Genomic DNA, 19,161 nt, shown 5'->3' with positions numbered 1-19,161 from the left:
GCTGGAAACAGACCCCAGGGATGGAGGGAAGCAAGCAGGTGAGGTTCATAAAGAAGCCAGGCCTCATTAACACCACAGATCTCACCATTCAACCCAAGTCACCCCAGCTGAAGGTTAATGCTTCTCCTCCTCTCACCACACGGAGCCACACGGCTGTAAGGACCTGGCAGAATCTTTGCCAGGGTCACGGCAGTGCCAGAGCGCCCTTCCTGCCAAGCCCAGCAGTGGAGTGGAAATGCTGCAAAGGTCTCCCTTGAATGTTTTGTGTCCTCCCCGGTGCACCACACCAAACCCTGCCCTTGCCTAAACCCCCAAATTTAGGATTAAGCCAAACCCCCACCAAATGCCTGTGTGGGCAGGCTCAGCCCCGCTGTCCTGGGAGCAGGGCAAGAGGAAAGCGGATTTCCTTCTGGGTTGCAGTTTTCTGCTGCAAGGAACTCTATAAATAGGTCCTTGCACAACAGCCGGTCTCCACAAGTCAAAACCTTCAGGAAAACAAAAAGAGTTTTCACAAGGTTCATAGCCCCACACCAGTGATAAAACACTTCAATCCTGGAATCATGTTGGTGGCTGTTAACCGGCAGCACCGCTGGCTCTCAGCAGGGTGGGGGATCCAGCACTGCAAAAAATCAGGGTCTGCCTGAATGCCCTGATCTTGCTGGGAGGAGAAATGTTTTTCTGCTCTTTGCAGTGTTTCCTGGGAATTTCTAGGGAGTGTTACGTTGTCCTTCACCCAGATGCAAAACCAGATGAGGTCTTGAAATGCTCTTCCAGGTCTGACCCCTCTCCCCTCACACGGGTGAGGAGCAGCCTCTCGGGCTGTATTTTTATCCCCCCTTAACCCAGGGATGGATTTCTCTCCCAAAAGCAGCTCAGCAGCAGGAGCTCAGCTGCTCCCAGAGCGTTCAGCAGCCACAGCACCTGGGCACGAGGTTATTTTTAATCTGATTCTTAACTACATCTGAAGCTGGCGATTAAATAAAGCTCTGAACTCCGGGCAGGGTGTGCGGGGCGAGTTGAGCTGCCCAGTTCTCAGCGGTGCCTCTCCCAGTGCCATCTGCTGGTCACTGCCTGGTTGGGCTGGACGGGCCCGTGACCCCAGAACACCCCGCAGGCAGCTGGGTTCCTGCAGGACAGCTGGTGCTGCCGGGCTCCTGCAGCAGCGTTTCGGGAGAAGGGAAGTGGGGAGCTGCAGGGCAGCTTTGCTGGCAAAAGCAGGGGCAGGAGGATGGGGAAAAGCAAAAGGCAAAGTCAGATACGAGCGTCACTCCAGCGCTGAGATTCTGCCTCGCCAGGCCCTTTCCCCTCATGCTGCTCCTGGATGGATGTTCTGAGGTGAAAATGCTGCAAAAACACAGAATCTGGGGACATACACTTGTATTTAACTTTTTTCTGTGCTGCAAAGATGAAATTGTGTGCGTTTAGGGTGTGAGAGGCTTGTGCTGGGCTTCCTAAAACAGGGAACCAGAAGGGCTCCAGCCCTAGTTTTTATTTCTTTTTTTGCTCTCAACTCTTTTTCTCTTGCTTTCTTTGCCCAAAAATTCCTGGTGGGGACACATTTTTGCTTTACACTCAGCTGGATGCTCAAGAAAAATTCCCTACATCATCCTCAGTCCCCTCCTCCTGCTGCTTTTACACAGGTTTAAAAACATTTAGTTATACCCTTACAGAAAGCAGCACAGGGATGCTTTTGGAAAGCCAAAAAACCCTTCAGGACCCACAGAAGTCATGTTGTCTTTTAGCAATTCTATGTAAGCACACAATTAAGAGCATTTTACAGGTAGAATAAGTGGCTTCCCGGTGTCCAGACCCCCAGTGAGACACTGTACAGACTTTCACAACTGGATTTATTCAGTGCATGCTCTGGGGATGCACAGGACAGAGCAGCAGTGGAGGATGTGAATAATGGCCTTCAGGTCATCCTCCACCTCATCTGTAAGAAATGAAAGGTTGCAATGACCAGAGAAGGGGCTGTATCTCCCTGTTATCTTCCTTCCACCAGTCTGCAAAGCTTGTCACATATTTAACACACCTGCCTGGGAATCCTCAGGTGAAGGGAGGAGAGCCGTGGGGTAACAAAACACAGTGTCCCAGACAATGCCAGCAGTCCTGCGATGTGCCCAGGAGCCACCAATAACCTCTAACAGTGTCACTTGTATCTCTGGAGCTCAGATTGTATCGACACACATGGGGATTTGTTCTCCCTGACCACACACACACAAGTTACATGTCAAGCAGGATCTGTATCTAAATTCAAATACACTGAAATTATGCAAAGAATGAAGCCATGCAGGGAAAAGCTACATGAAGGAGCTGGTGGCTGCTCTCAGCTCTTCTCTTCTGTGCGTGCACACAGGTGCAGGCACACGCGTAAAATAAATCCATGGCATTGGAGGAACTGAGGAAGGGGATGTGTGCCAGAGAGCAGGAGAGAGGGAGGAGGCAAGGGCTGCAGAGTGTGAGGAGGAGAGGGGAGAAGAGCTGGGTAGTACTGGCCAGAGCTACACCAGAACCAGGAGGAAACAGAAATCCTCCAGAAACAGAAATCAAAACAGCCACTCTTTTTGGACAAGAAGGGAAAGAGGTAAAACTTGTCCAAAATTGAGATGGACACACTGGGAGGGAAAAGAGCATTTCTGCTGGAAAAAACCACCAAACTCAGCCCCCATGTCTCATCTACAAACACCAAAGCCAACCACCATGTCTCATTGTCCCCAAGTCACCCCGCTGTCCCTGGGGTCACACGAGCGGGTGGGTGGGTGGGAGAGCTCAACACTTCCAGCCTGGAAATGCAACGGAAGCCAGGAAAAAGGAGAAGCGTCCAAGGTCACCAGCATTATGGTAAACACCCTCCTGCCCTCGGGTCTCCTCGGGAAGGGGACCAAGTTCCTCCGGGCCTGCCGGCTGCCCTTGGCTCGCCGGGGCTGCAGCAGAGAAGGCAGCGTAAGGAGGGAGCGTGTGAATTGTCCAAGGAGTCTCCTGAGCCTACCAGGGTTGTGGAACAACCAGCGCTGACCAAAGCCTTGGTGAGGGGTGCAGGGACAGCTGAGGAAGACCCTTCAGAGCAGAAGGCCCACCAGGATGGCACTGGGGACGAGGAAGAGCGAAAGCCCCAAGCAGGTACTGGGAGCTCCAGCTTTGGGTGGATCCACACTTGTCTGGTCCGAGTTTGTCTCCAGTTCTTCTGTGTCCAGGGCACCTGCTGGAAGAAGAGAGGAAAATGTAGAGTTAGAGAGGAAGATCTGGCAGAAGAGAAACTCCCACTCATGCAGGTGTGCCATGATGTGCCCTGAGGCAGCAGAGCTCTGGTCCAGGGAAGCTGTGCGTTAGTGGGGGCAGGCTGTGAATGGGACCATGCTTCAGGGACAAGACATCCAACCAGCCCCTCAGGGTTAGAGCAAAGAGTGAGGAAAAGGCTTGGTGCCACATACAAGAGGAGGATCCAAAGGACCAGTCTGACACTGCTCCTCCCAAGCCCTCTCCATGCTGCTTGGGGATCCCTGAATGTCCAAGTGTCCATGCCAGGACAAACTGCACGTTTGCCTTACCTGAGAGGGAGGTCTGGAAATGGGGGCTCGGCCCTTTTTTGTCTTTGGAGGATGATGTTAAGCGCAAGAACGTGGGCTCTTCAGGGCTGAGGACCACTGACTTGGAGGGGGTTATGAGCTCAGCTCTATTGAAACCTAACTTAATCTCTGGAACAACTTGGCTGAGGGATGGAGATGGACTGGAAAATGCTGATTTCTCTTTCCCATCCTCTTTGACACCTTTCTTTGTTTCTGGGACTGATCTGGGGCTGAAGGCTGTGCCCAAGCTTTCTAGTAAGGTTGGATCTTCTGTAGTGAAGGAGCTAAGAGGCTCTCCAGTGTCTACCTCTGGAGATACTTTATAATCTGGGTCTAATGTGGGCTCAAAGGAAAGAGTGATCCCAGTTGCCTCAGTAGGATCAGGTCTTTCTGGTTCTGGCTTTGTGGTTGTGGCAGTTTTCGGTTGTGTCTTTGCTGTTGTGGCAGGTGTTGGTGTTGTAGCAGCACGTGTTGGCTTGGCTGTAGTGGTGGTAGATGATGGTGTGGTGGGTGTTGGCTTGGCTGTGGCTGTAGCAGGTTTTTGCTTAGCCATGGTTGGAGTGGGTTTTGGTGTGGTGGGTGTTGGCTTGGCCATAATTGTGGTTGGTTTTGGCTTGGTGGTAGTGGTGGTTGTGGTGGGGTTTGGTGTGGTGGGTGTTGGTTTGGTGGTAGTGGTGGTTGTGGTGGGGTTTGGTGTGGTGGGTGTTGGTTTGGTGGTAGTTGTGGTTGTGATGGGGTTTGGTGTGGTGGGTGTTGGCCTGGGGGTAGTTGTGGTTGTGGTGGGGTTTGGTGTGGTGGGTGTTGGCCTGGGGGTAATTGTGGTTGTGGTGGGGTTTGGTGTGGTGGGTGTTGGTTTGGTGGAAGTGGTGGTTGTGGGTGTGGTGGGTGTTGGTTTGGCGGTAGTTGTGGTGAGGTTTGGTGTGGTGGGTGTTGGTTTGGTGGTAGTGGTTGTATTGGGTTTCAGGGTATTGGGTGTCATCTTGGGGGTAGTGGTGGTTGTTGGTTTAGTGGTAGTGGTTGTTAGAGTGGGTTTTGGTGTGGTGGGTGTTAGCTTGGCTGCAGCTGTGGTGGGCTTTGGTTTGGCTGCAGTGCTGGTGGCTGCTGGCATGGTGGGTTTTGGCTTGGCCATGGCTGTGGTGGCTGCTGGTGTTGTGGGTTTTGGCCTGGCTAGGGTTGTTGTTGGGAGTGTGGTGGCAGGTTTTGGCTTGGCTGTGCTGATGGGTGCCTGTGTTGGGGGTTTGGGCTTGGTTGTGGTTGGGAGTGTGGCTGTGGGTGATGGCTTGGCTGTGGTTGTGGTTGGAAGTGTGGTTGTGGGTTTTGGCTTGGCTGTGGTGGTAGACACTGGTTTTGTGGGTTGTTTGGCTGTGGTGGACACTGGTGTGGGTTCAGGTTTTGCTGTGGTGTGGACTGGTGTTGTAGGTGCTGGTTTGGCTGTGGGGGACATTGGTGTGGGTTCTGGTTCAGCTGTGGTGTGGACTGGTGTGTGTTCTGGTTCAGCTGTCGTGTGGACTGGTGTGTGTTCTTGCTTAGCTGTGGTGGATACTGGTGTGTGTTCTGGTTCAGCTGTGGTGTGGACTGGTGTGTGTTCTGGTTCAGCTGTGGTGGACACTGGTGTGGGTTCTGGTTCAGCTGTGGTGTGGACTGGTGTGTGTTCTGGTTCAGCTGTGGTGTGGACGGGTGTTGTGGGTTCTGGTTTGGCTGTGGGCTCTGGTTTGGCTGTGGCTGGGGTGGATGGCCTTGCCTTTGTTGTCACAGAGGCCGGAGTGGTCTCTTCTACAACGAGTTCTGGTAAGAGATGAAAAGTGCCGTGGGTTAGGGCTGGGTCAGCTGACCTCAATGGATCCCTGCACTGAGCAGGACCAGCAGAAACCAGTGAGGGGCTGAAACAGCAGCCAGCTCCTCTCAGGTCACTCTGGGCCATCCCCCACTCTGGGGTTCCCAACCTGGAGACATCTCATGTCCCTCACGCAACCTCCTGCCCCACAAGGGGCAAAACCCCTGCCTAATGGGGTGCAAGCCCCTCCTTATCTTAAGGCAGTTGTCCTGTCTCATGGTCCAGCCCTGGAAGTGCAGTTCAAGGGCTTCCTGACAGCTCCAGAAGGCCTCAGAGCTCAGACCCAGCCTGGGGTCTGAGGCCCAACAGCCCGTGCAGGGCCACGCGCGGCTCCGCTCACTCACCACACAGGTTGTTCACACAGACTGTGCCCGTGGGACACATTGTACATGGGGGTCCTTCCATGTAGGGCTTTTTGCTTTTCATGTTACCCCTGGAAGTAGAAAATGCCAAGATAAAGAAGGCGTGAGGATAGGGGGAACACCCATCCCAGAGAGGGGGCTGATTCAGCTGGGCTATCCCAGCCAAGGCAAAACTCAGGATTAATGCAGAAAACAGGTCTTGGTCTCCTGCCACAGCCTGTCAGGGCCATTTACTCACCAGCCTGACCCCAAGGCTGCTAAAGCCAGAGCAGACAACTGCATGGAGCAGATCCCTCACCTCCCTCAGAGCAGAGCAGGGGATGGGCATTGGGACAGAAAATTCTGTTTCCCTTCCGCTCCAGACCCCCAGGAAGGTCTGCAGCCACCAGCCACTCTTGGTGCTCTCAGCAGCTCCAAACAAGTGGTGCCAAGGCTGGTCCCAGGGCTGGTAAGGGAGTACTCAGCTCTCCTCCCATGTCTAACCCTTCCTGCTGCTGCAAAAGGGCTTCTCCACCCCAAGTGACGGCTGTTGCCAGCACAGAAGAACAAGGCCCAGGGCAGGGAGTTGTTTGTACCCTCAGCTACTGCCACTTCAGCCTTGAGCAGCTCTTGGGGAAGAAGGTCCCTCCCTGGTGTGTGCCAGAAGCTGAACCAGCCCTCAGCATTCACAGTAACGGGCTGGGAACTCCAGACAACCCTTCCTTACTCTGGGACCAACCCAAGATAAGAGAAGCATTATTTGGAACTTCTATTTCTGACCAAGGACAAACCCTGCTGTGACATAAGGACTGAAGCCAGGGCATTTCCAGCACAGAAACCCCACTGAGATGCACCAATCCATGCAGGGCCTGGGACTTACGGGGGATAATAGTTGCAAACAAGCAGGTGCATGTTCTCTGTTTCAATTCCATTGATCTTCTCACAAAAATGTGCCCCGCAGCCGATCTGATACGTGCTTGACCAAACCACCTAAGGCAAAGCAGGGTGGAGGTGAGGGGATTGGGTGAAGGCAACCTGTCCCTTGGCCTTAAAGGCTGCTCTGAAGACGTCCTCATCCCACAGAGCGTGTCCCCAGTCCCACATCCCCATGTTGCTTTGGCATTCAAGGATCCACCACCGTGTCTGCTCCCACCCAAGCTGTGAAGAAACACTCAGACTTCGTCTCTCTGTCTAAGAAAATCTGGCACCCAGCTCTGCTGAGCAGCCACCCCTCCACCCCAGCAGCTGGTACCTGGGTGTAGTGGCCACACATCTGCCCGGGGACACACGTGGATGTTGTCAAGTTGTAGAATTTCTTCTCCCCATTCCAGTCTTCCACAGCAAATTCTAGTTCCAGGGTTGGGGCCATAGCAAAGAGGTTTTCTCCCCGTCGGCCCCTCTCCTTGTTGTGGTCCCAGATGCACTTCTCTGCGTAGGATTGAGCAAGGGCCTCCAGCTCCTTGTCCCAGGTCTGAAAGGAGCTCGATGTCAGCACACAGAGAGGGACACTGGGCTCTCCAACAGGAACAAGGCACTTACCAAGGACCCCTGCGCTCTCGGGCCACAGTTTCCCCATCTATGAAGAAATTCAAATCCCTACCTAACACAGTCCTCGGGAGAGGGGAGCTCCATGGTCAGTCCCAGCACAAACTAAGCCTTGGTTTATGGGTCAAACAGGAGAAGGTCAGGGCACCACCAGGACTCACAGCCTCTCCTGGAGCTCACCTAACGCCATCACAGAACATCCTCAGCTCAGCATGGAGAAACCATGAAGTTGAGTGGAGGAAGGAAGGAAACCCACCCTGGGTCACACCAGAGGGGCCTGGGGCCATCCCTCCTCGCCCAGGGTGGGGATGGGAGGGGAATGGGACACATCTCTCCTGGCAGCTGTACAAAGTCTGGGAGCACACGCTCCTGGGAAACATCATCTGTTTGCCTGGATCCGAGACATGGCTGCTGGCCAGGAGCCCCTCTGGAGCGGCAGCGGCCCCGCCACCAGCTGAGCCCCTGGCCACAGGGATGTGCAGCAGGAGAACAAGGAGGAGGAGGAGGAGGAGGAGGAGGGGGAGAGTTTCTCTCACAGGGATGCATACGGGGAATCCTACACTGCAGCTGTTTGGACCATCCTTGATGGAGAGAGCAGCTTGGCTGCTGGAAGGCAGCCCTGCAAACAGGGGATCCTGAGGGGGGATCTTCCTGGACAGAGCCAGGGCTGGATCCAAAAGGTGACATACAGGAGGGCACGTCACCATTGGGGTGTTGAGGGGATGAGGACGGGCCCTAAGACACTGGGGGGAGAAAACACCTGGATGGGACACAGAGTGTTGGTTCATCTCCCACCACGGCCCCAAGCCACACTGACAGTGATGGCTGGACACCCACTTTGGGGACCACACAGCCCTCTCCCTCTGGCATGGAGCTGGGCTCCATAAATGGGGGACTCACAGCTGCAGATTTGCCTCATTAGTAAAGAAAAGTGGCTTTAGACTACAGATCTCCCCCTTCAACTAAATATTTCCAAAGCAACCAACCCCATGTCCCAAAAGGAAGCATGGGGTGACCTCAGCCAGGCACAGTGCCATGGCAGCAGGTGAAGCCAGAAGCAAAGACAGCCCAAGCAAAGGTCCCAGGAGGGAGGCGAGGACGGTGTTCTCATGGAAAACCTCTACTGAAGAATCGTCAGGGCTGCTGTGAGCTAAACATTTGCTGGGTTTCAAAATGAAAAAGCCTTTGGCTCCAGACCATGAGTGGGTCCCGTGTGTTTAAGCAGAAGCAGAAGCTGCAGAGGGAGCATCTCAAAGCACAGGGGCTGCAATCAAAGACTCAGCTGCGAGCAGCCCTCACAGGTTTGGAATTGCACTGACTTAAGGATCCTGAGAGATCGTTTCCCTCAGGCTTTCTCTAAGACTTTGGCTCCAAAGCCCTGATACTCTGAGTTTGCTGTGCCTGCTGGGTTCAATGGGATCACAGTGCTGAGGGTTCTGGCTCTGTCCCCTTTGAGTCTGCAGTCACTGGTCAGGCCTCCTCTCCCTGAATTTAACTTCTGGCTTTTTTTAATTGTTAAGCACCCATTTACCAGCCCACAAAGGTTTTACTCAGCCTGGGCAATTTCTGGGCCAGGCAGGGAGGTGTCCTCCAAGCACACTTCGACCCAAAGAGGAAAGCACTCCAACTCTCCATGATAAACAATTATTTTTCTCTGTGTGATTTGCAAACAGTAAGGAAAAATCACGTGGTGCAAGATAAAACTTGACAGCCAAGTTCTAATCAAATCAAGAGTCTGAACAAGACAAAAAGCAGCACCAGCACTAAGCTTGTTGTTGTTCCTACTTCAGATCTCACTGATTTCCCCAAGCAAAACAGGGGATCCTGCATCTTCAAGACACCAAGTCATGGCGAGGATTAGGAGTGTGATGAGCCCAAATAACTGAAAGACCTTGACTGACATTTGACATTCCCTCCAATAGATAAAAGTACTCTCACCTGAAAAGGCAAATACAGAGCACTGTGTGATGTCCCACACAGCAGGATTCCCCCACCAGCTCTTGGCAATGGCCATGGCAAAGTCTCCAGCTCATGGCACCTGCTCATGGCAGGGTCTCAGCAGTCCTTCCTCTCATCAGAGGGAGCTCCAGCAGGCACTCATGGGAGTGAGAGCTGCATCACTCTCATGAAGAGCATCGGGCGACTCACATCACACTTTGGAACTTCCAGAAATGATCAAAGACAACTCCAAAGGTAAAGGAAACTCTTCTCTTTAGAGGCAGTTTAGGAAACCCCTCTGTTGACACCTACTTGTAACCCTACACGAGAATTGCTCTGTCTCCCCTAAGGAGCACCCTGATCCCTCCTCGCATTAAGATCGAGCCTTGCACCACACAAACACCCCAATATTCCCCTGCAATAAAAGCCACTTACCATCTTCATCATAGCCCTGGCAGGGGGATCGACCTCAGAGCGATATTTATTATGCTCATCCAAGATTATCTTCTTTTCTTCATCACTCAGGGACCAGCTCAGCTGCAGCACTGAGAGCACCAGGAGAACGGGACAAAGACCTGAGCTCAGCATCGTGCAGGCAGCTTCTGCTCTCAGCAGCCCACGGCTCTGGCAGTCAGATTTAAAGCACCTCCCAAAAGCCAGGAACACCCAACAGCTTGAAGATTGGGGAGGAAATGTATTTATTAGAGTTTTGGAGCCATGCAGAACACACCCATCTCACATATCAGCCTCGATGGAGAGGCAGCAGTGCCAACGAACATGCAGGGTTCTCTCCCTGGGACAGACCCCGTGCCTGAATCCTAATCCTTGGATTGGCATTCTTCATCCAAACCTCTGCTGCTCCAAACCTCAGCCATCCCCTGAGCCCTCAGTTACGGGTCCTCTCTCCTACCTCCTGTCCCATTTCTCCTAAACTGTAACAATAATCCCGCAGCAACCAGCAAAGCCCTGTTTTCACACGGGTCTTCCCCTGTCCCTGGAACGCAGCTGCGTTAGAAACAAAAGCAGCAAGATGCAATCGCTGAGAGCAGTTTGCAGCACGGGAACTCCTCAGACAGAGTCAGAGCCCTTCTCGGCCACCCCCATGTCTGTGGGGGGGGGACAGCATTTGGCAGCTGAGGAACAGCCCCCCGGGCTCCCCCAGCCTGCTGGGAACGGGAGAAAGCAGAGGGTTGATGCCTCTTCCCTGAGCCATCAGGAGAGGGGGGAGCAGGAGAGGAAGAACAGAGAACAGAGCTGAAATTGCCCCAGACAGGGGAGCTGAGAGTCTGTGGCTGGAATAACCCGACCATCGGCTCTGCAGGGACAGGCTGTGCTCCGTCCCCGCAGTCACCCGGAGGGCTCAGCACCCGTGTCCCGCAGCCGGAGCGGCTCTGGCCGAGCCCCCCGCACTGCTGCAGCCTCGGCTCCCCATCTGCGATTGTGCAACCGCCCGGCCCCGCTCCAGGAGCTCCGCTGGGATCACAGCGTGTTAGAGAGCATCAGCGGGTGGGCAGCTCTGGAGAGCAGAGCCAAGTTAATCACACGCTGCCGGCTCTGCCTCCCCCTCCTCTCCCCACTCCCCAGGCAACGCTTTGCTGGTTTTCCTCTTGTTTTAGACCACACGGATCACCTCTCTCACCTCAACAGCTCTCCTACTGCTCCCCAGATCTCTTACTTTTGTATTACCTTGTCCTTCACCAGCTCTGGGGTCAGCCATACCCTCAATTGTCCAAAAATTTCTGCAAGTGGGGTCTGAGGCCAAGATCTCACCAGGTCTTCTCTTCAACTCGGCCGGTCAAACCAGAGATTCCCATGTATTGCTAAGGCAGATCTGTCTCATGATGGAGACACCTCAACACATTTGCTGTTGCATCTCTGGAGACCTGGGGAAACATCTAGAAAATATCAACACGGGCTGCAGCTCCTGCTGGCCAGCTCACCGTGGCCTGGCTTACCAGGAACAAGGCAGTGCTGAGAATCATAGAGCCACAGAATGGTTTGGGTTGGGAGGAACCTGAGAGTTCATCTCATTCCAACCTCTCTACCATGAGCAGGGACACCTTTCACTAGACCAGTGCAGGTGCTGGTCTCTTCAAACGTGATGTGGAGATGCAGGGCCAAGCTCCACATAGCCCCTGGCACTACAGCACCCTGGCTGCGCCCTGCAGGAGATAGCGTGGCAACAAGGATGATGGAAAATGGGATACACAGAGCTTGTGGGGAAGAGCAAACAGCTCTGGAGGAGTCATCACCAGGACATGTGGCTCATGGGGAAACGTAAGAGCTGATGCCTTCGGCAAGTGCAGGGCGGCTTCCAAAGGGGTGCAAGGGCCATTTCTCAACTCCCAACCTGCTCTGACGGCTCATTCTGGAGCCAATGTCTGAAGCATCAAGATTAGCAGTGCAAGGTCCAAGCCCCACCCTGGAGCTGAGACACTCGTGTCCAGCCGGCATTAGGTAAGTGTGTGTGGAATGCAGCTTTCCTTCTGCTCAAGGAACAGCCCATCCCCACACCCCGGGGAGCAGCGGCCTCTGCACGGGGACAGGAGCCACACACCGACACCTGACAGGGTCTGCTCCAGGCTGGTGGCTCCAGAGAGGCCCCACTCTGCAGCACAGAAGTGACCAAGCCTGGGCTCTACTGACTCACATCTCGAGGGGCTCCAGCGGGGCTGGCCGGTGTCTAACAAGGCTCCTGCACTGGTGTGGGAGTAACGGGATCTCTCTCTTTTCCCTACTCGCCCGGATTTATGAGTTCTGGAGGAGTTTATCGTCTTCCACACTATTCATTCATCCATTCTATGATTTTAAAATGCTGGGACACAAGTGTTGACTGGGAATCCGTCTGAGCTGGGCAGGGTGAGAGTGGGGAATTTTCCAAACCAGTACAGCAAGTGCCAAGGGGAGCTGAGGTGAGGGAGGCCATGGTGGGACACCCTGTCTGTGACCAGGATGCTTCATAGCTGCAGGAACAATCCCCTTCCCCCCAGTTCCACCTCAGCAGGCCACTAGGACCACCAGGCTTTCTAGGGAAGTCCCAGCCTCCTGCAGCCTTTCCAGGGATCTGTGAAACTGGAGCTCTCGATGAGGAAAACGACAAGGGCTCACTTGCAGCACTTTGGCCAAGGTATCAAAACCTCCCCTTGGTCATCTGAGTTTTGCCATTGCGGCCTCACCTCCAGGATTCCCACCCTGACGATGCAGAAGGTGGGAGCACCACTCCCCTCTGGCAGCAGGAGACAGGAGTTGCTCTGGAAGCCGTGCTGCACACTGGGGCATGGCAGATTTGGCCAAAATCGATTCCTTACCACCAGAACTGCCCTCATGTTTTAGTTTTGCAGCTGGTTGCAATGGCAGGGATGGACAACACCTTCTTTTAGTAAAAAGCAGCCAGGAAGCAAGATCAAGAAAGGTGGGTCCTCCCAGGCCCCCACAGGACATTGTGCAAGGAGAGCACTTTCAGCCCAAACACTCTTGAGGGAATACTTGGAAGCTGGATGGACCTGCCAGCAGCATAACCCCAAATGCAAATCCCCCAGAAGCAAATCCCCCAGGAGGGTGTATGTGCTCACCCCATCCTTTCTGACCCACTGCATTCCCAGGAGATTGAGGAGCTGAAGCAAAGGAACCTCCTCTCACTCAACCAGCAGCAAACACCTCCCTCTGCCTGCTGGAAACAGACCCCAGGGATGGAGGGAAGCAAGCAGGTGAGGTTCATAAAGAAGCCAGGCCTCATTAACACCACAGATCTCACCATTCAACCCAAGTCACCCCAGCTGAAGGTTAATGCTTCTCCTCCTCTCACCACACGGAGCCACACGGCTGTAAGGACCTGGCAGAATCTTTGCCAGGGTCACGGCAGTGCCAGAGCGCCCTTCCTGCCAAGCCCAGCAGTGGAGTGGAAATGCTGCAAAGGTCTCCCTTGAATGTTTTGTGTCCTCCCCGGTGCACCACACCAAACCCTGCCCTTGCCTAAACCCCCAAATTTAGGATTAAGCCAAACCCCTGCCAAATGCCTGTGTGGGCAGGCTCAGCCCCGCTGTCCTGGGAGCAGGGCAAGAGGAAAGCGGATTTCCTTCTGGGTTGCAGTTTTCTGCTGCAAGGAACTCTATAAATAGGTCCTTGCACAACAGCCGGTCTCCACAAGTCAAAACCTTCAGGAAAACAAAACTCAAAGAGTTTTCACAAGGTTCATAGCCCCACACCAGTGATAAAACACTTCAATCCTGGAATCATGTTGGTGGCTGTTAACCGGCAGCACCGCTGGCTCTCAGCAGGGTGGGGGATCCAGCACTGCAAAAAATCAGGGTCTGCCTGAATGCCCTGATCTTGCTGGGAGGAGAAATGTTTTTCTGCTCTTTGCAGTGTTTCCTGGGAATTTCTAGGGAGTGTTACGTTGTCCTTCACCCAGATGCAAAACCAGATGAGGTCCTGAAATGCTCTTCCAGGTCTGACCCCTCTCCCCTCACACGGGTGAGGAGCAGCCTCTCGGGCTGTATTTTTATCCCCCCTTAACCCAGGGATGGATTTCTCTCCCAAAAGCAGCTCAGCAGCAGGAGCTCAGCTGCTCCCAGAGCGTTCAGCAGCCACAGCACCTGGGCACGAGGTTATTTTTAATCTGATTCTTAACTACATCTGAAGCTGGCGATTAAATAAAGCTCTGAACTCCGGGCAGGGTGTGCGGGGCGAGTTGAGCTGCCCAGTTCTCAGCGGTGCCTCTCCCAGTGCCATCTGCTGGTCACTGCCTGGTTGGGCTGGACGGGCCCGTGACCCCAGAACACCCCGCAGGCAGCTGGGTTCCTGCAGGACAGCTGGTGCTGCCAGGCAGCAGAGACACCAGTGACCTCTAACAGCGTCACTTGTATTTCTGGAGCGCAGATTGTATCGACACACATGGGGATTTGTTCTCCCTGACCACACACAAGTTACATGTCAAGCAGGATCTGTATCTAAATTCAAATACACTGAAATTATGCAAAGAATGAAGCCATGCAGGGAAAAGCTACATGAAGGAGCTGGTGGCTGCTCTCAGCTCTTCTCTTCTGTGCGTGCACACAGGTGCAGACACACGCGTAAAATAAATCCATGGCATTGGAGGAACTGAGGAAGGGGATGTGTGCCAGAGAGCAGGAGAGAGGGAGGAGGCAAGGGCTGCAGAGTGTGAGGAGGAGAGGGGAGAAGAGCTGGGTAGTACTGGCCAGAGCTACACCAGAACCAGGAGGAAACAGAAATCCTCAAAAAAACCACTCTTTTTGGACAAGAAGGAAAGAGGTAAAATGTGTCCAAAACTGAAAGAAACACACTGGGAAGGAAAAGAGCATTTCTGCTAGAAACTCATCCTGACCAACACCAAACTCAACCACCATGTCTCATCTACAAACACCAAAGCCAACCACCATGTCTCATTGTCCCCAAGTCACCCCGCTGTCCCTGGGGTCACACGAGCGGGTGGGTGGGTGGGAGAGCTCAACACTTCCAGCCTGGAAATGCAACGGAAGCCAGGAAAAAGGAGAAGCGTCCAAGGTCACCAGCATTATGGCAAACACCCTCCTGCCCTCGGGTCTCCTCGGGAAGGGGACCAAGTTCCTCCGGGCCTGCTGGCTGCCCTTGGCTCGCCGGGGCTGCAGCAGAGAAGGCAGCGTAAGGAGGGAGCGTGTGAATTGTCCAAGGAGTCTCCTGAGCCTACCAGGGTTGTGGAACAACCAGCGCTGACCAAAGCCTTGGTGAGGGGTGCAGGGACAGCTGAGGAAGACCCTTCAGAGCAGAAGGCCCACCAGGATGGCACTGGGGACAAGGAAGAGCGAAAGCCCCAAGCAGGTACTGGGAGCTCCAGCTTTGGGTGGATCCACACTTGTCTTCTGTTGGTTTTCTGTGTCCAGGGCTGATACTGATGGAAAAGAAGAAAACGTGAAGTTAGAGGAGAAGATCCTCTTGAGTGAAGGAGCTAAGAGGCTCTCCATTGCCTGCCTTTAGACCCTTTATAATCTGGGTCTATTGTGGGCTCAAAGGAAAGAGTGATCCCAGTTGCCTCAGTAGGATCAGGTCTTTCTGGTTCTGGCTTTGTGGTTGTGGCGGTTTTCGATTGTGTCTTTGCTGTTGTGGCAGGTGTTGGTGTTGTAGCAGCAGATGTTGGCTTAGCCAGAGTTGTGGTGGGTGTTGGCTTGGCCAGAGTTGTGGTGAGTTTTGGTGTTGTGGGTTTTGGCCTGGCTGGGGTTGTTACTGGGAGTGTGATGGCAGGTCTTGGTTTGGCTCTTGTGATGGGTGAAGAGTGTTGGGGGTTTGGGCTTGGCTGTGTTTGGGTGTGTGGTTGCGGGTTTTGGCTTGGCTGTGGTTATGGTGGCCTCTGATGCTGTGGGTTCTGGTTTGGCTCTGGTGTGTACTGGTACTGTGGGTTCTGGTTTGGCTGTGGCTGTGAGTTTTGGCAGGGTTGTGGTTGGGGTGGATGAAAGAGATGCAGAGATGGAAAGTGCTGTGGGTTAGGGCTGGCTCACCTCAGCAGACCCCTGCACTGAGCAGGACCAGCAGAAACCAGTGAGGGGCTGAAACAGCAGCCAGCTCCTCTCAGGTCACTCTGGGCCATCCCCCACTCTGGGGTTCCCAACCTGGAGACATCTCATGTCCCTCACGCAACCTCCTGCCCCACAAGGGGCAAAAACCCTGCCTAATGGGGTGCAAGGCTTTTGTCCAGTCCTCCTCATCTTGAGGCAGCTGACCTCTCTTAGGAGCAGGAATTGCTCCTGATGTCTCATGGTCCAGCCCTGGCAGTGCAGTTCAAGGGCTTCCTGACAGCTCCAGAAGGCCTCAGAGCTCAGACCCAGCCTGGGGTCTGAGGCCCAACAGCCCGTGCAGGGCCACGCGCGGCTCCGCTCACTCACCACACAGGTTGTTCACACAGACTGTGCCCATGGGACACATTGTACATGGGGGTCCTTCCATGTAGGGCTTTTTGCCTTTCATGTTACCCCTGGAAGTAGAAAATGCCAAGATAAAGAAGGCGTGAGGATAGGGGGAACACCCATCCCAGAGAGGGGGCTGATTCAGCTGGGCTATCCCAGCCAAGGCAAAACTCAGGATTAATGCAGAAAACAGGTCTTGGTCTCCTGCCACAGCCTGTCAGGGCCATTTACTCACCAGCCTGACCCCAAGGCTGCTAAAGCCAGAGCAGACAACTGCATGGAGCAGATCCCTCACCTCCCTCAGAGCAGAGCAGGGGATGGGCATTGGGGCCTGGAACTTACGGGGGGAAATAGCTGCAAACAAGCAGGTGCACGTTCTCTGTTTCGATTCCATCGACCTTCTCACAAAAACTTTTCCCACAGCCAGTGCGAGTTGTGTCTGCCCAGACCATCTAAGGCAAAGACCAGGAGTGGAGGTGAGGGGATTGGGTGAAGGCAACCTGTCCCCTGCCCTTAAAGGCTGCTCCAATGCCCTCCTCATCCCACAGAGTGTACACCCCTGATCCCACATCCCCATGTTGCTTTGGCATTCAGGATCTTGCCCCTTGCCCCTGTCCGAACCACCTTCAAAAGGTCATATATTCCAGTGCCACAGCTTTCCTACCTATCGTCTACCCAGGCAGAGCACCACCAGCTCTGCTTTGGTCCTGGAACCCTCCATCCATCCCTCCATCCACCCATATACTTACCACCACCATCTCTTCTCCTTGCTCCCACCCAAGCTGTGAAGAAACACTCAGACCTCATCTGTCTACCCAAGACAAGCTGGCACTGAGCTCTGCTAAGCAGCCAAAAAAAGGGCTGCAGAGCTTGTCTCTAAAAAGGGCTTCTCCAAAAGGCCGCTCATGGCTGACACCATGCCCAGGTCTGCCTCTATCACTGTGAATCCCACCTGGTTCCCCGTCCTTTTGCAAAGATTTTGGGAGGAGCTGGGGCACTGGTACAGCTCCTTTCCCAACAGCCCCTCCACCCCAGCAGCCGGTACCTGGGTGTGGTTGTCACACGTCTGCCCATTGTCACACTCGTGAGTTGTGAAGCTGTAGAATTCCCTCTCCCCATCCCATTGTTCAATGGCCAATTTTACGTCCAGGGTTGAAGCTGTAGCAAAGAAGTTTTTCCCCTTCTGTTCACCGTTCTTGCCCCAGATGCACTGCTTTGCAAAGGCTCGAGCATTGACCTCCAGGTCCGGGTCCCAGGTCTGAAAGGAGCTTGGTGTCAGCACACAGAGAGGGACACTGGGCTCTCCAACAGGAACAAGGCACTTACCAAGGACCCCTGCGCTCTCTGGCCACAGTTTCCCCATCTATGAAGAAATTCAAATCCCTACCTAACACAGTTCTCAGGAGAGGGGAGCTCCACGGTCAGTCCCAGCACAAACTAAGCCTTGGTTTATGGGTCAAACAGGAGAAGGTCAGGGCACCACCAGGACTCACAGCCTCTCCTGGAGCTCACCTAACGCCATCACAGAACATCCTCAGCTTAGCATGGAGAAACCATCACAGTGCTGAGGGTTCTGGCTCTGTCCCCTTTGAGTCTGCAGTCACTGGTCAGGCCTCCTCTCCTTGAATTTAGCTTTTGGCTTAGTTTGGTTGTTAAGCTCCCATTTACCAGCCCACAAAGGTTTTACTCAGCCTGGGTAATTTCTGGGCCAGGCAGAGAGGTGTCCTCCAAGCACACTGTGACCCAAGGAGGAAAGGACTCCAACTTTCCAGGATAAACAGCTGTCCTTCTCCTCCCCATGATTTGTAAACAGTGAGGAAAAATAACATGTGGTGCAAGATGAAACTTGATAGCCAACTTTTTAATCAAATCAAGAGTCTGAACAAGACAAAAAGCAGCACCAGCTCTAGAGCCCGGCTTTGCTCCCACTGCAGCCACGTGTGATGTGGGACCTGACTCAATTTCCCCAAGCAAAACAGGGGATCCTCATGTCCAAGGCAGCTTTGCACAAGGCATGGGGAGGAGTCAAGGAGCATGATGGGCCCAAATAACTGACAGACCTGACTGGCATATTTGATGTTGATGCAAATACAGAGCACTGTGTGATGTCCCACACAGCAGGATTCCCCCACCAGCTCTTGGCAATGGCCATGGCAAAGTCTCCAGCTCATGGCACCTGCTCATGGCAGGGTCTCAGCAGTCCTTCCTCTCATCAGAGGGAGCTCCAGCAGGCACTCATGGGAGTGAGAGCTGCATCACTCTCATGAAGAGCATCGGGCGACTCACATCACACTTTGGAACTTCCAGAAATGATCAAAGACAACTCCAAAGGTAAAGGAAACTCTTCTCTTTAGAGGCAGTTTAGGAAACCCCTCTGTTGACACCTACTTGTAACCCTACACGAGAATTGCTCTGTCTCCCCTAAGGAGCACCCTGATCCCTCCTCGCATTAAGATCGAGCCTTGCACCACACAAACACCCCAATATTCCCCTGCAATAAAAGCCACTTACCATCTTCATCATAGCCCTGGCAGGGGGATCGACCTCAGAGCGATATTTATTATGCTCATCCAAGATTATCTTCTTTTCTTCATCACTCAGGGACCAGCTCAGCTGCAGCACTGAGAGCACCAGGAGAACGGGACAAAGACCTGAGCTCAGCATCGTGCAGGCAGCTTCTGCTCTCAGCAGCTCACGGCTCTGGCAGTCAGATTTAAAGCACCTCCCAAGAGCCAGGAACACCCAACAGTTTGAAAACTGGGCAGGAAATGTACTTATTAGAGTTTTGGAGCCACAGGGGGGCATACCCGTGTGTAGTGGTTTTGGTTCAAAGTATTCATTACTTATTTTCCTTCTGTGAGATAAGAATTAGGAGAAAGCAAAGCAGGCACAAACCTTAAACAGTTGCAGTACAATGAAAGAGTTTTATTACTAATAGAATTAAAAGTAAAGAGAAAACAACAAGAAATTAAAGCAAATCCCCACCCCCCTTCCCTTTCCAGCACTTCTCTCCTTTTACCCAACTCGCACAAGGGATAACA

The 19,161-nt window shown here is 53.5% G+C and overlaps 2 protein-coding genes across 5 annotated transcripts; both read right to left on the bottom strand.

Annotated features, from left to right (window-relative positions):
• Positions 1 to 1,830: 1,830 nt before the first annotated feature.
• LOC116455426 (peptidase inhibitor 16-like) lies at positions 1,831 to 9,898 on the bottom strand. 3 transcript variants are annotated; one of them, XM_032133316.1, is made up of 6 exons: positions 9,660 to 9,898; positions 6,994 to 7,212; positions 6,622 to 6,731; positions 5,745 to 5,833; positions 3,549 to 5,351; positions 1,831 to 3,199 (listed from the first exon to the last, which is right to left on the bottom strand). In XM_032133316.1, the coding sequence occupies exons 1-6, from the start codon at positions 9,810 to 9,812 to the stop codon at positions 3,060 to 3,062; spliced, it is 2,514 nt and encodes an 837-aa protein (XP_031989207.1). In that variant the 5' UTR covers positions 9,813 to 9,898; the 3' UTR covers positions 1,831 to 3,059. The 3 variants fall into 3 exon arrangements, with proteins under 3 accessions (XP_031989207.1, XP_031989206.1, XP_031989209.1); XM_032133315.1 differs by having other exon boundaries at positions 1,831 to 3,202; positions 9,660 to 9,893; XM_032133318.1 differs by lacking the exon at positions 3,549 to 5,351 and having other exon boundaries at positions 1,831 to 3,202; positions 9,660 to 9,888.
• Positions 9,899 to 11,147: 1,249 nt separating this feature from the next.
• Positions 11,148 to 18,822, bottom strand: LOC116455427 (peptidase inhibitor 16-like). 2 transcript variants are annotated; one of them, XR_004244383.1, is made up of 6 exons: positions 18,632 to 18,822; positions 17,166 to 17,378; positions 16,463 to 16,572; positions 16,100 to 16,188; positions 14,665 to 15,111; positions 11,148 to 11,159 (listed from the first exon to the last, which is right to left on the bottom strand). XR_004244383.1 is itself a non-coding variant. In XM_032133319.1 (5 exons), the coding sequence occupies exons 1-5, from the start codon at positions 18,782 to 18,784 to the stop codon at positions 14,981 to 14,983; spliced, it is 696 nt and encodes a 231-aa protein (XP_031989210.1). In that variant the 5' UTR covers positions 18,785 to 18,822; the 3' UTR covers positions 14,591 to 14,980. The 2 variants fall into 2 exon arrangements, 1 of the variants encoding a protein (XP_031989210.1); XM_032133319.1 differs by lacking the exon at positions 11,148 to 11,159 and having other exon boundaries at positions 14,591 to 15,111.
• Positions 18,823 to 19,161: the final 339 nt, after the last annotated feature.

Source organism: Corvus moneduloides, chromosome 24, assembly GCF_009650955.1.
Source record: "Corvus moneduloides isolate bCorMon1 chromosome 24, bCorMon1.pri, whole genome shotgun sequence".
Lineage (NCBI taxonomy): Eukaryota > Metazoa > Chordata > Aves > Passeriformes > Corvidae > Corvus > Corvus moneduloides.
This window is presented reverse-complemented; position numbering and strand designations above follow the sequence as displayed.

Coding starts and splice junctions, on each gene's coding strand:
- LOC116455426 (XM_032133315.1), bottom strand. CDS start 9,812: ATGCTGAGCTCAGGTCTTTGTCCCGTTCTCCTGGTGCTCTCAGTGCTG. Junction 7,213..9,659: donor CCAGGGCTATGATGAAGATG/GTAAGTGGCTTT, acceptor AGCTCCTTTCAG/ACCTGGGACAAGGAGCTGGA. Junction 5,834..6,621: donor GTTTGCAACTATTATCCCCC/GTAAGTCCCAGG, acceptor TTCTACTTCCAG/GGGTAACATGAAAAGCAAAA.
- LOC116455427 (XM_032133319.1), bottom strand. CDS start 18,784: ATGCTGAGCTCAGGTCTTTGTCCCGTTCTCCTGGTGCTCTCAGTGCTG. Junction 16,573..17,165: donor CGTGTGACAACCACACCCAG/GTACCGGCTGCT, acceptor TCTTTGCCTTAG/ATGGTCTGGGCAGACACAAC. Junction 16,189..16,462: donor GTTTGCAGCTATTTCCCCCC/GTAAGTTCCAGG, acceptor TTCTACTTCCAG/GGGTAACATGAAAGGCAAAA.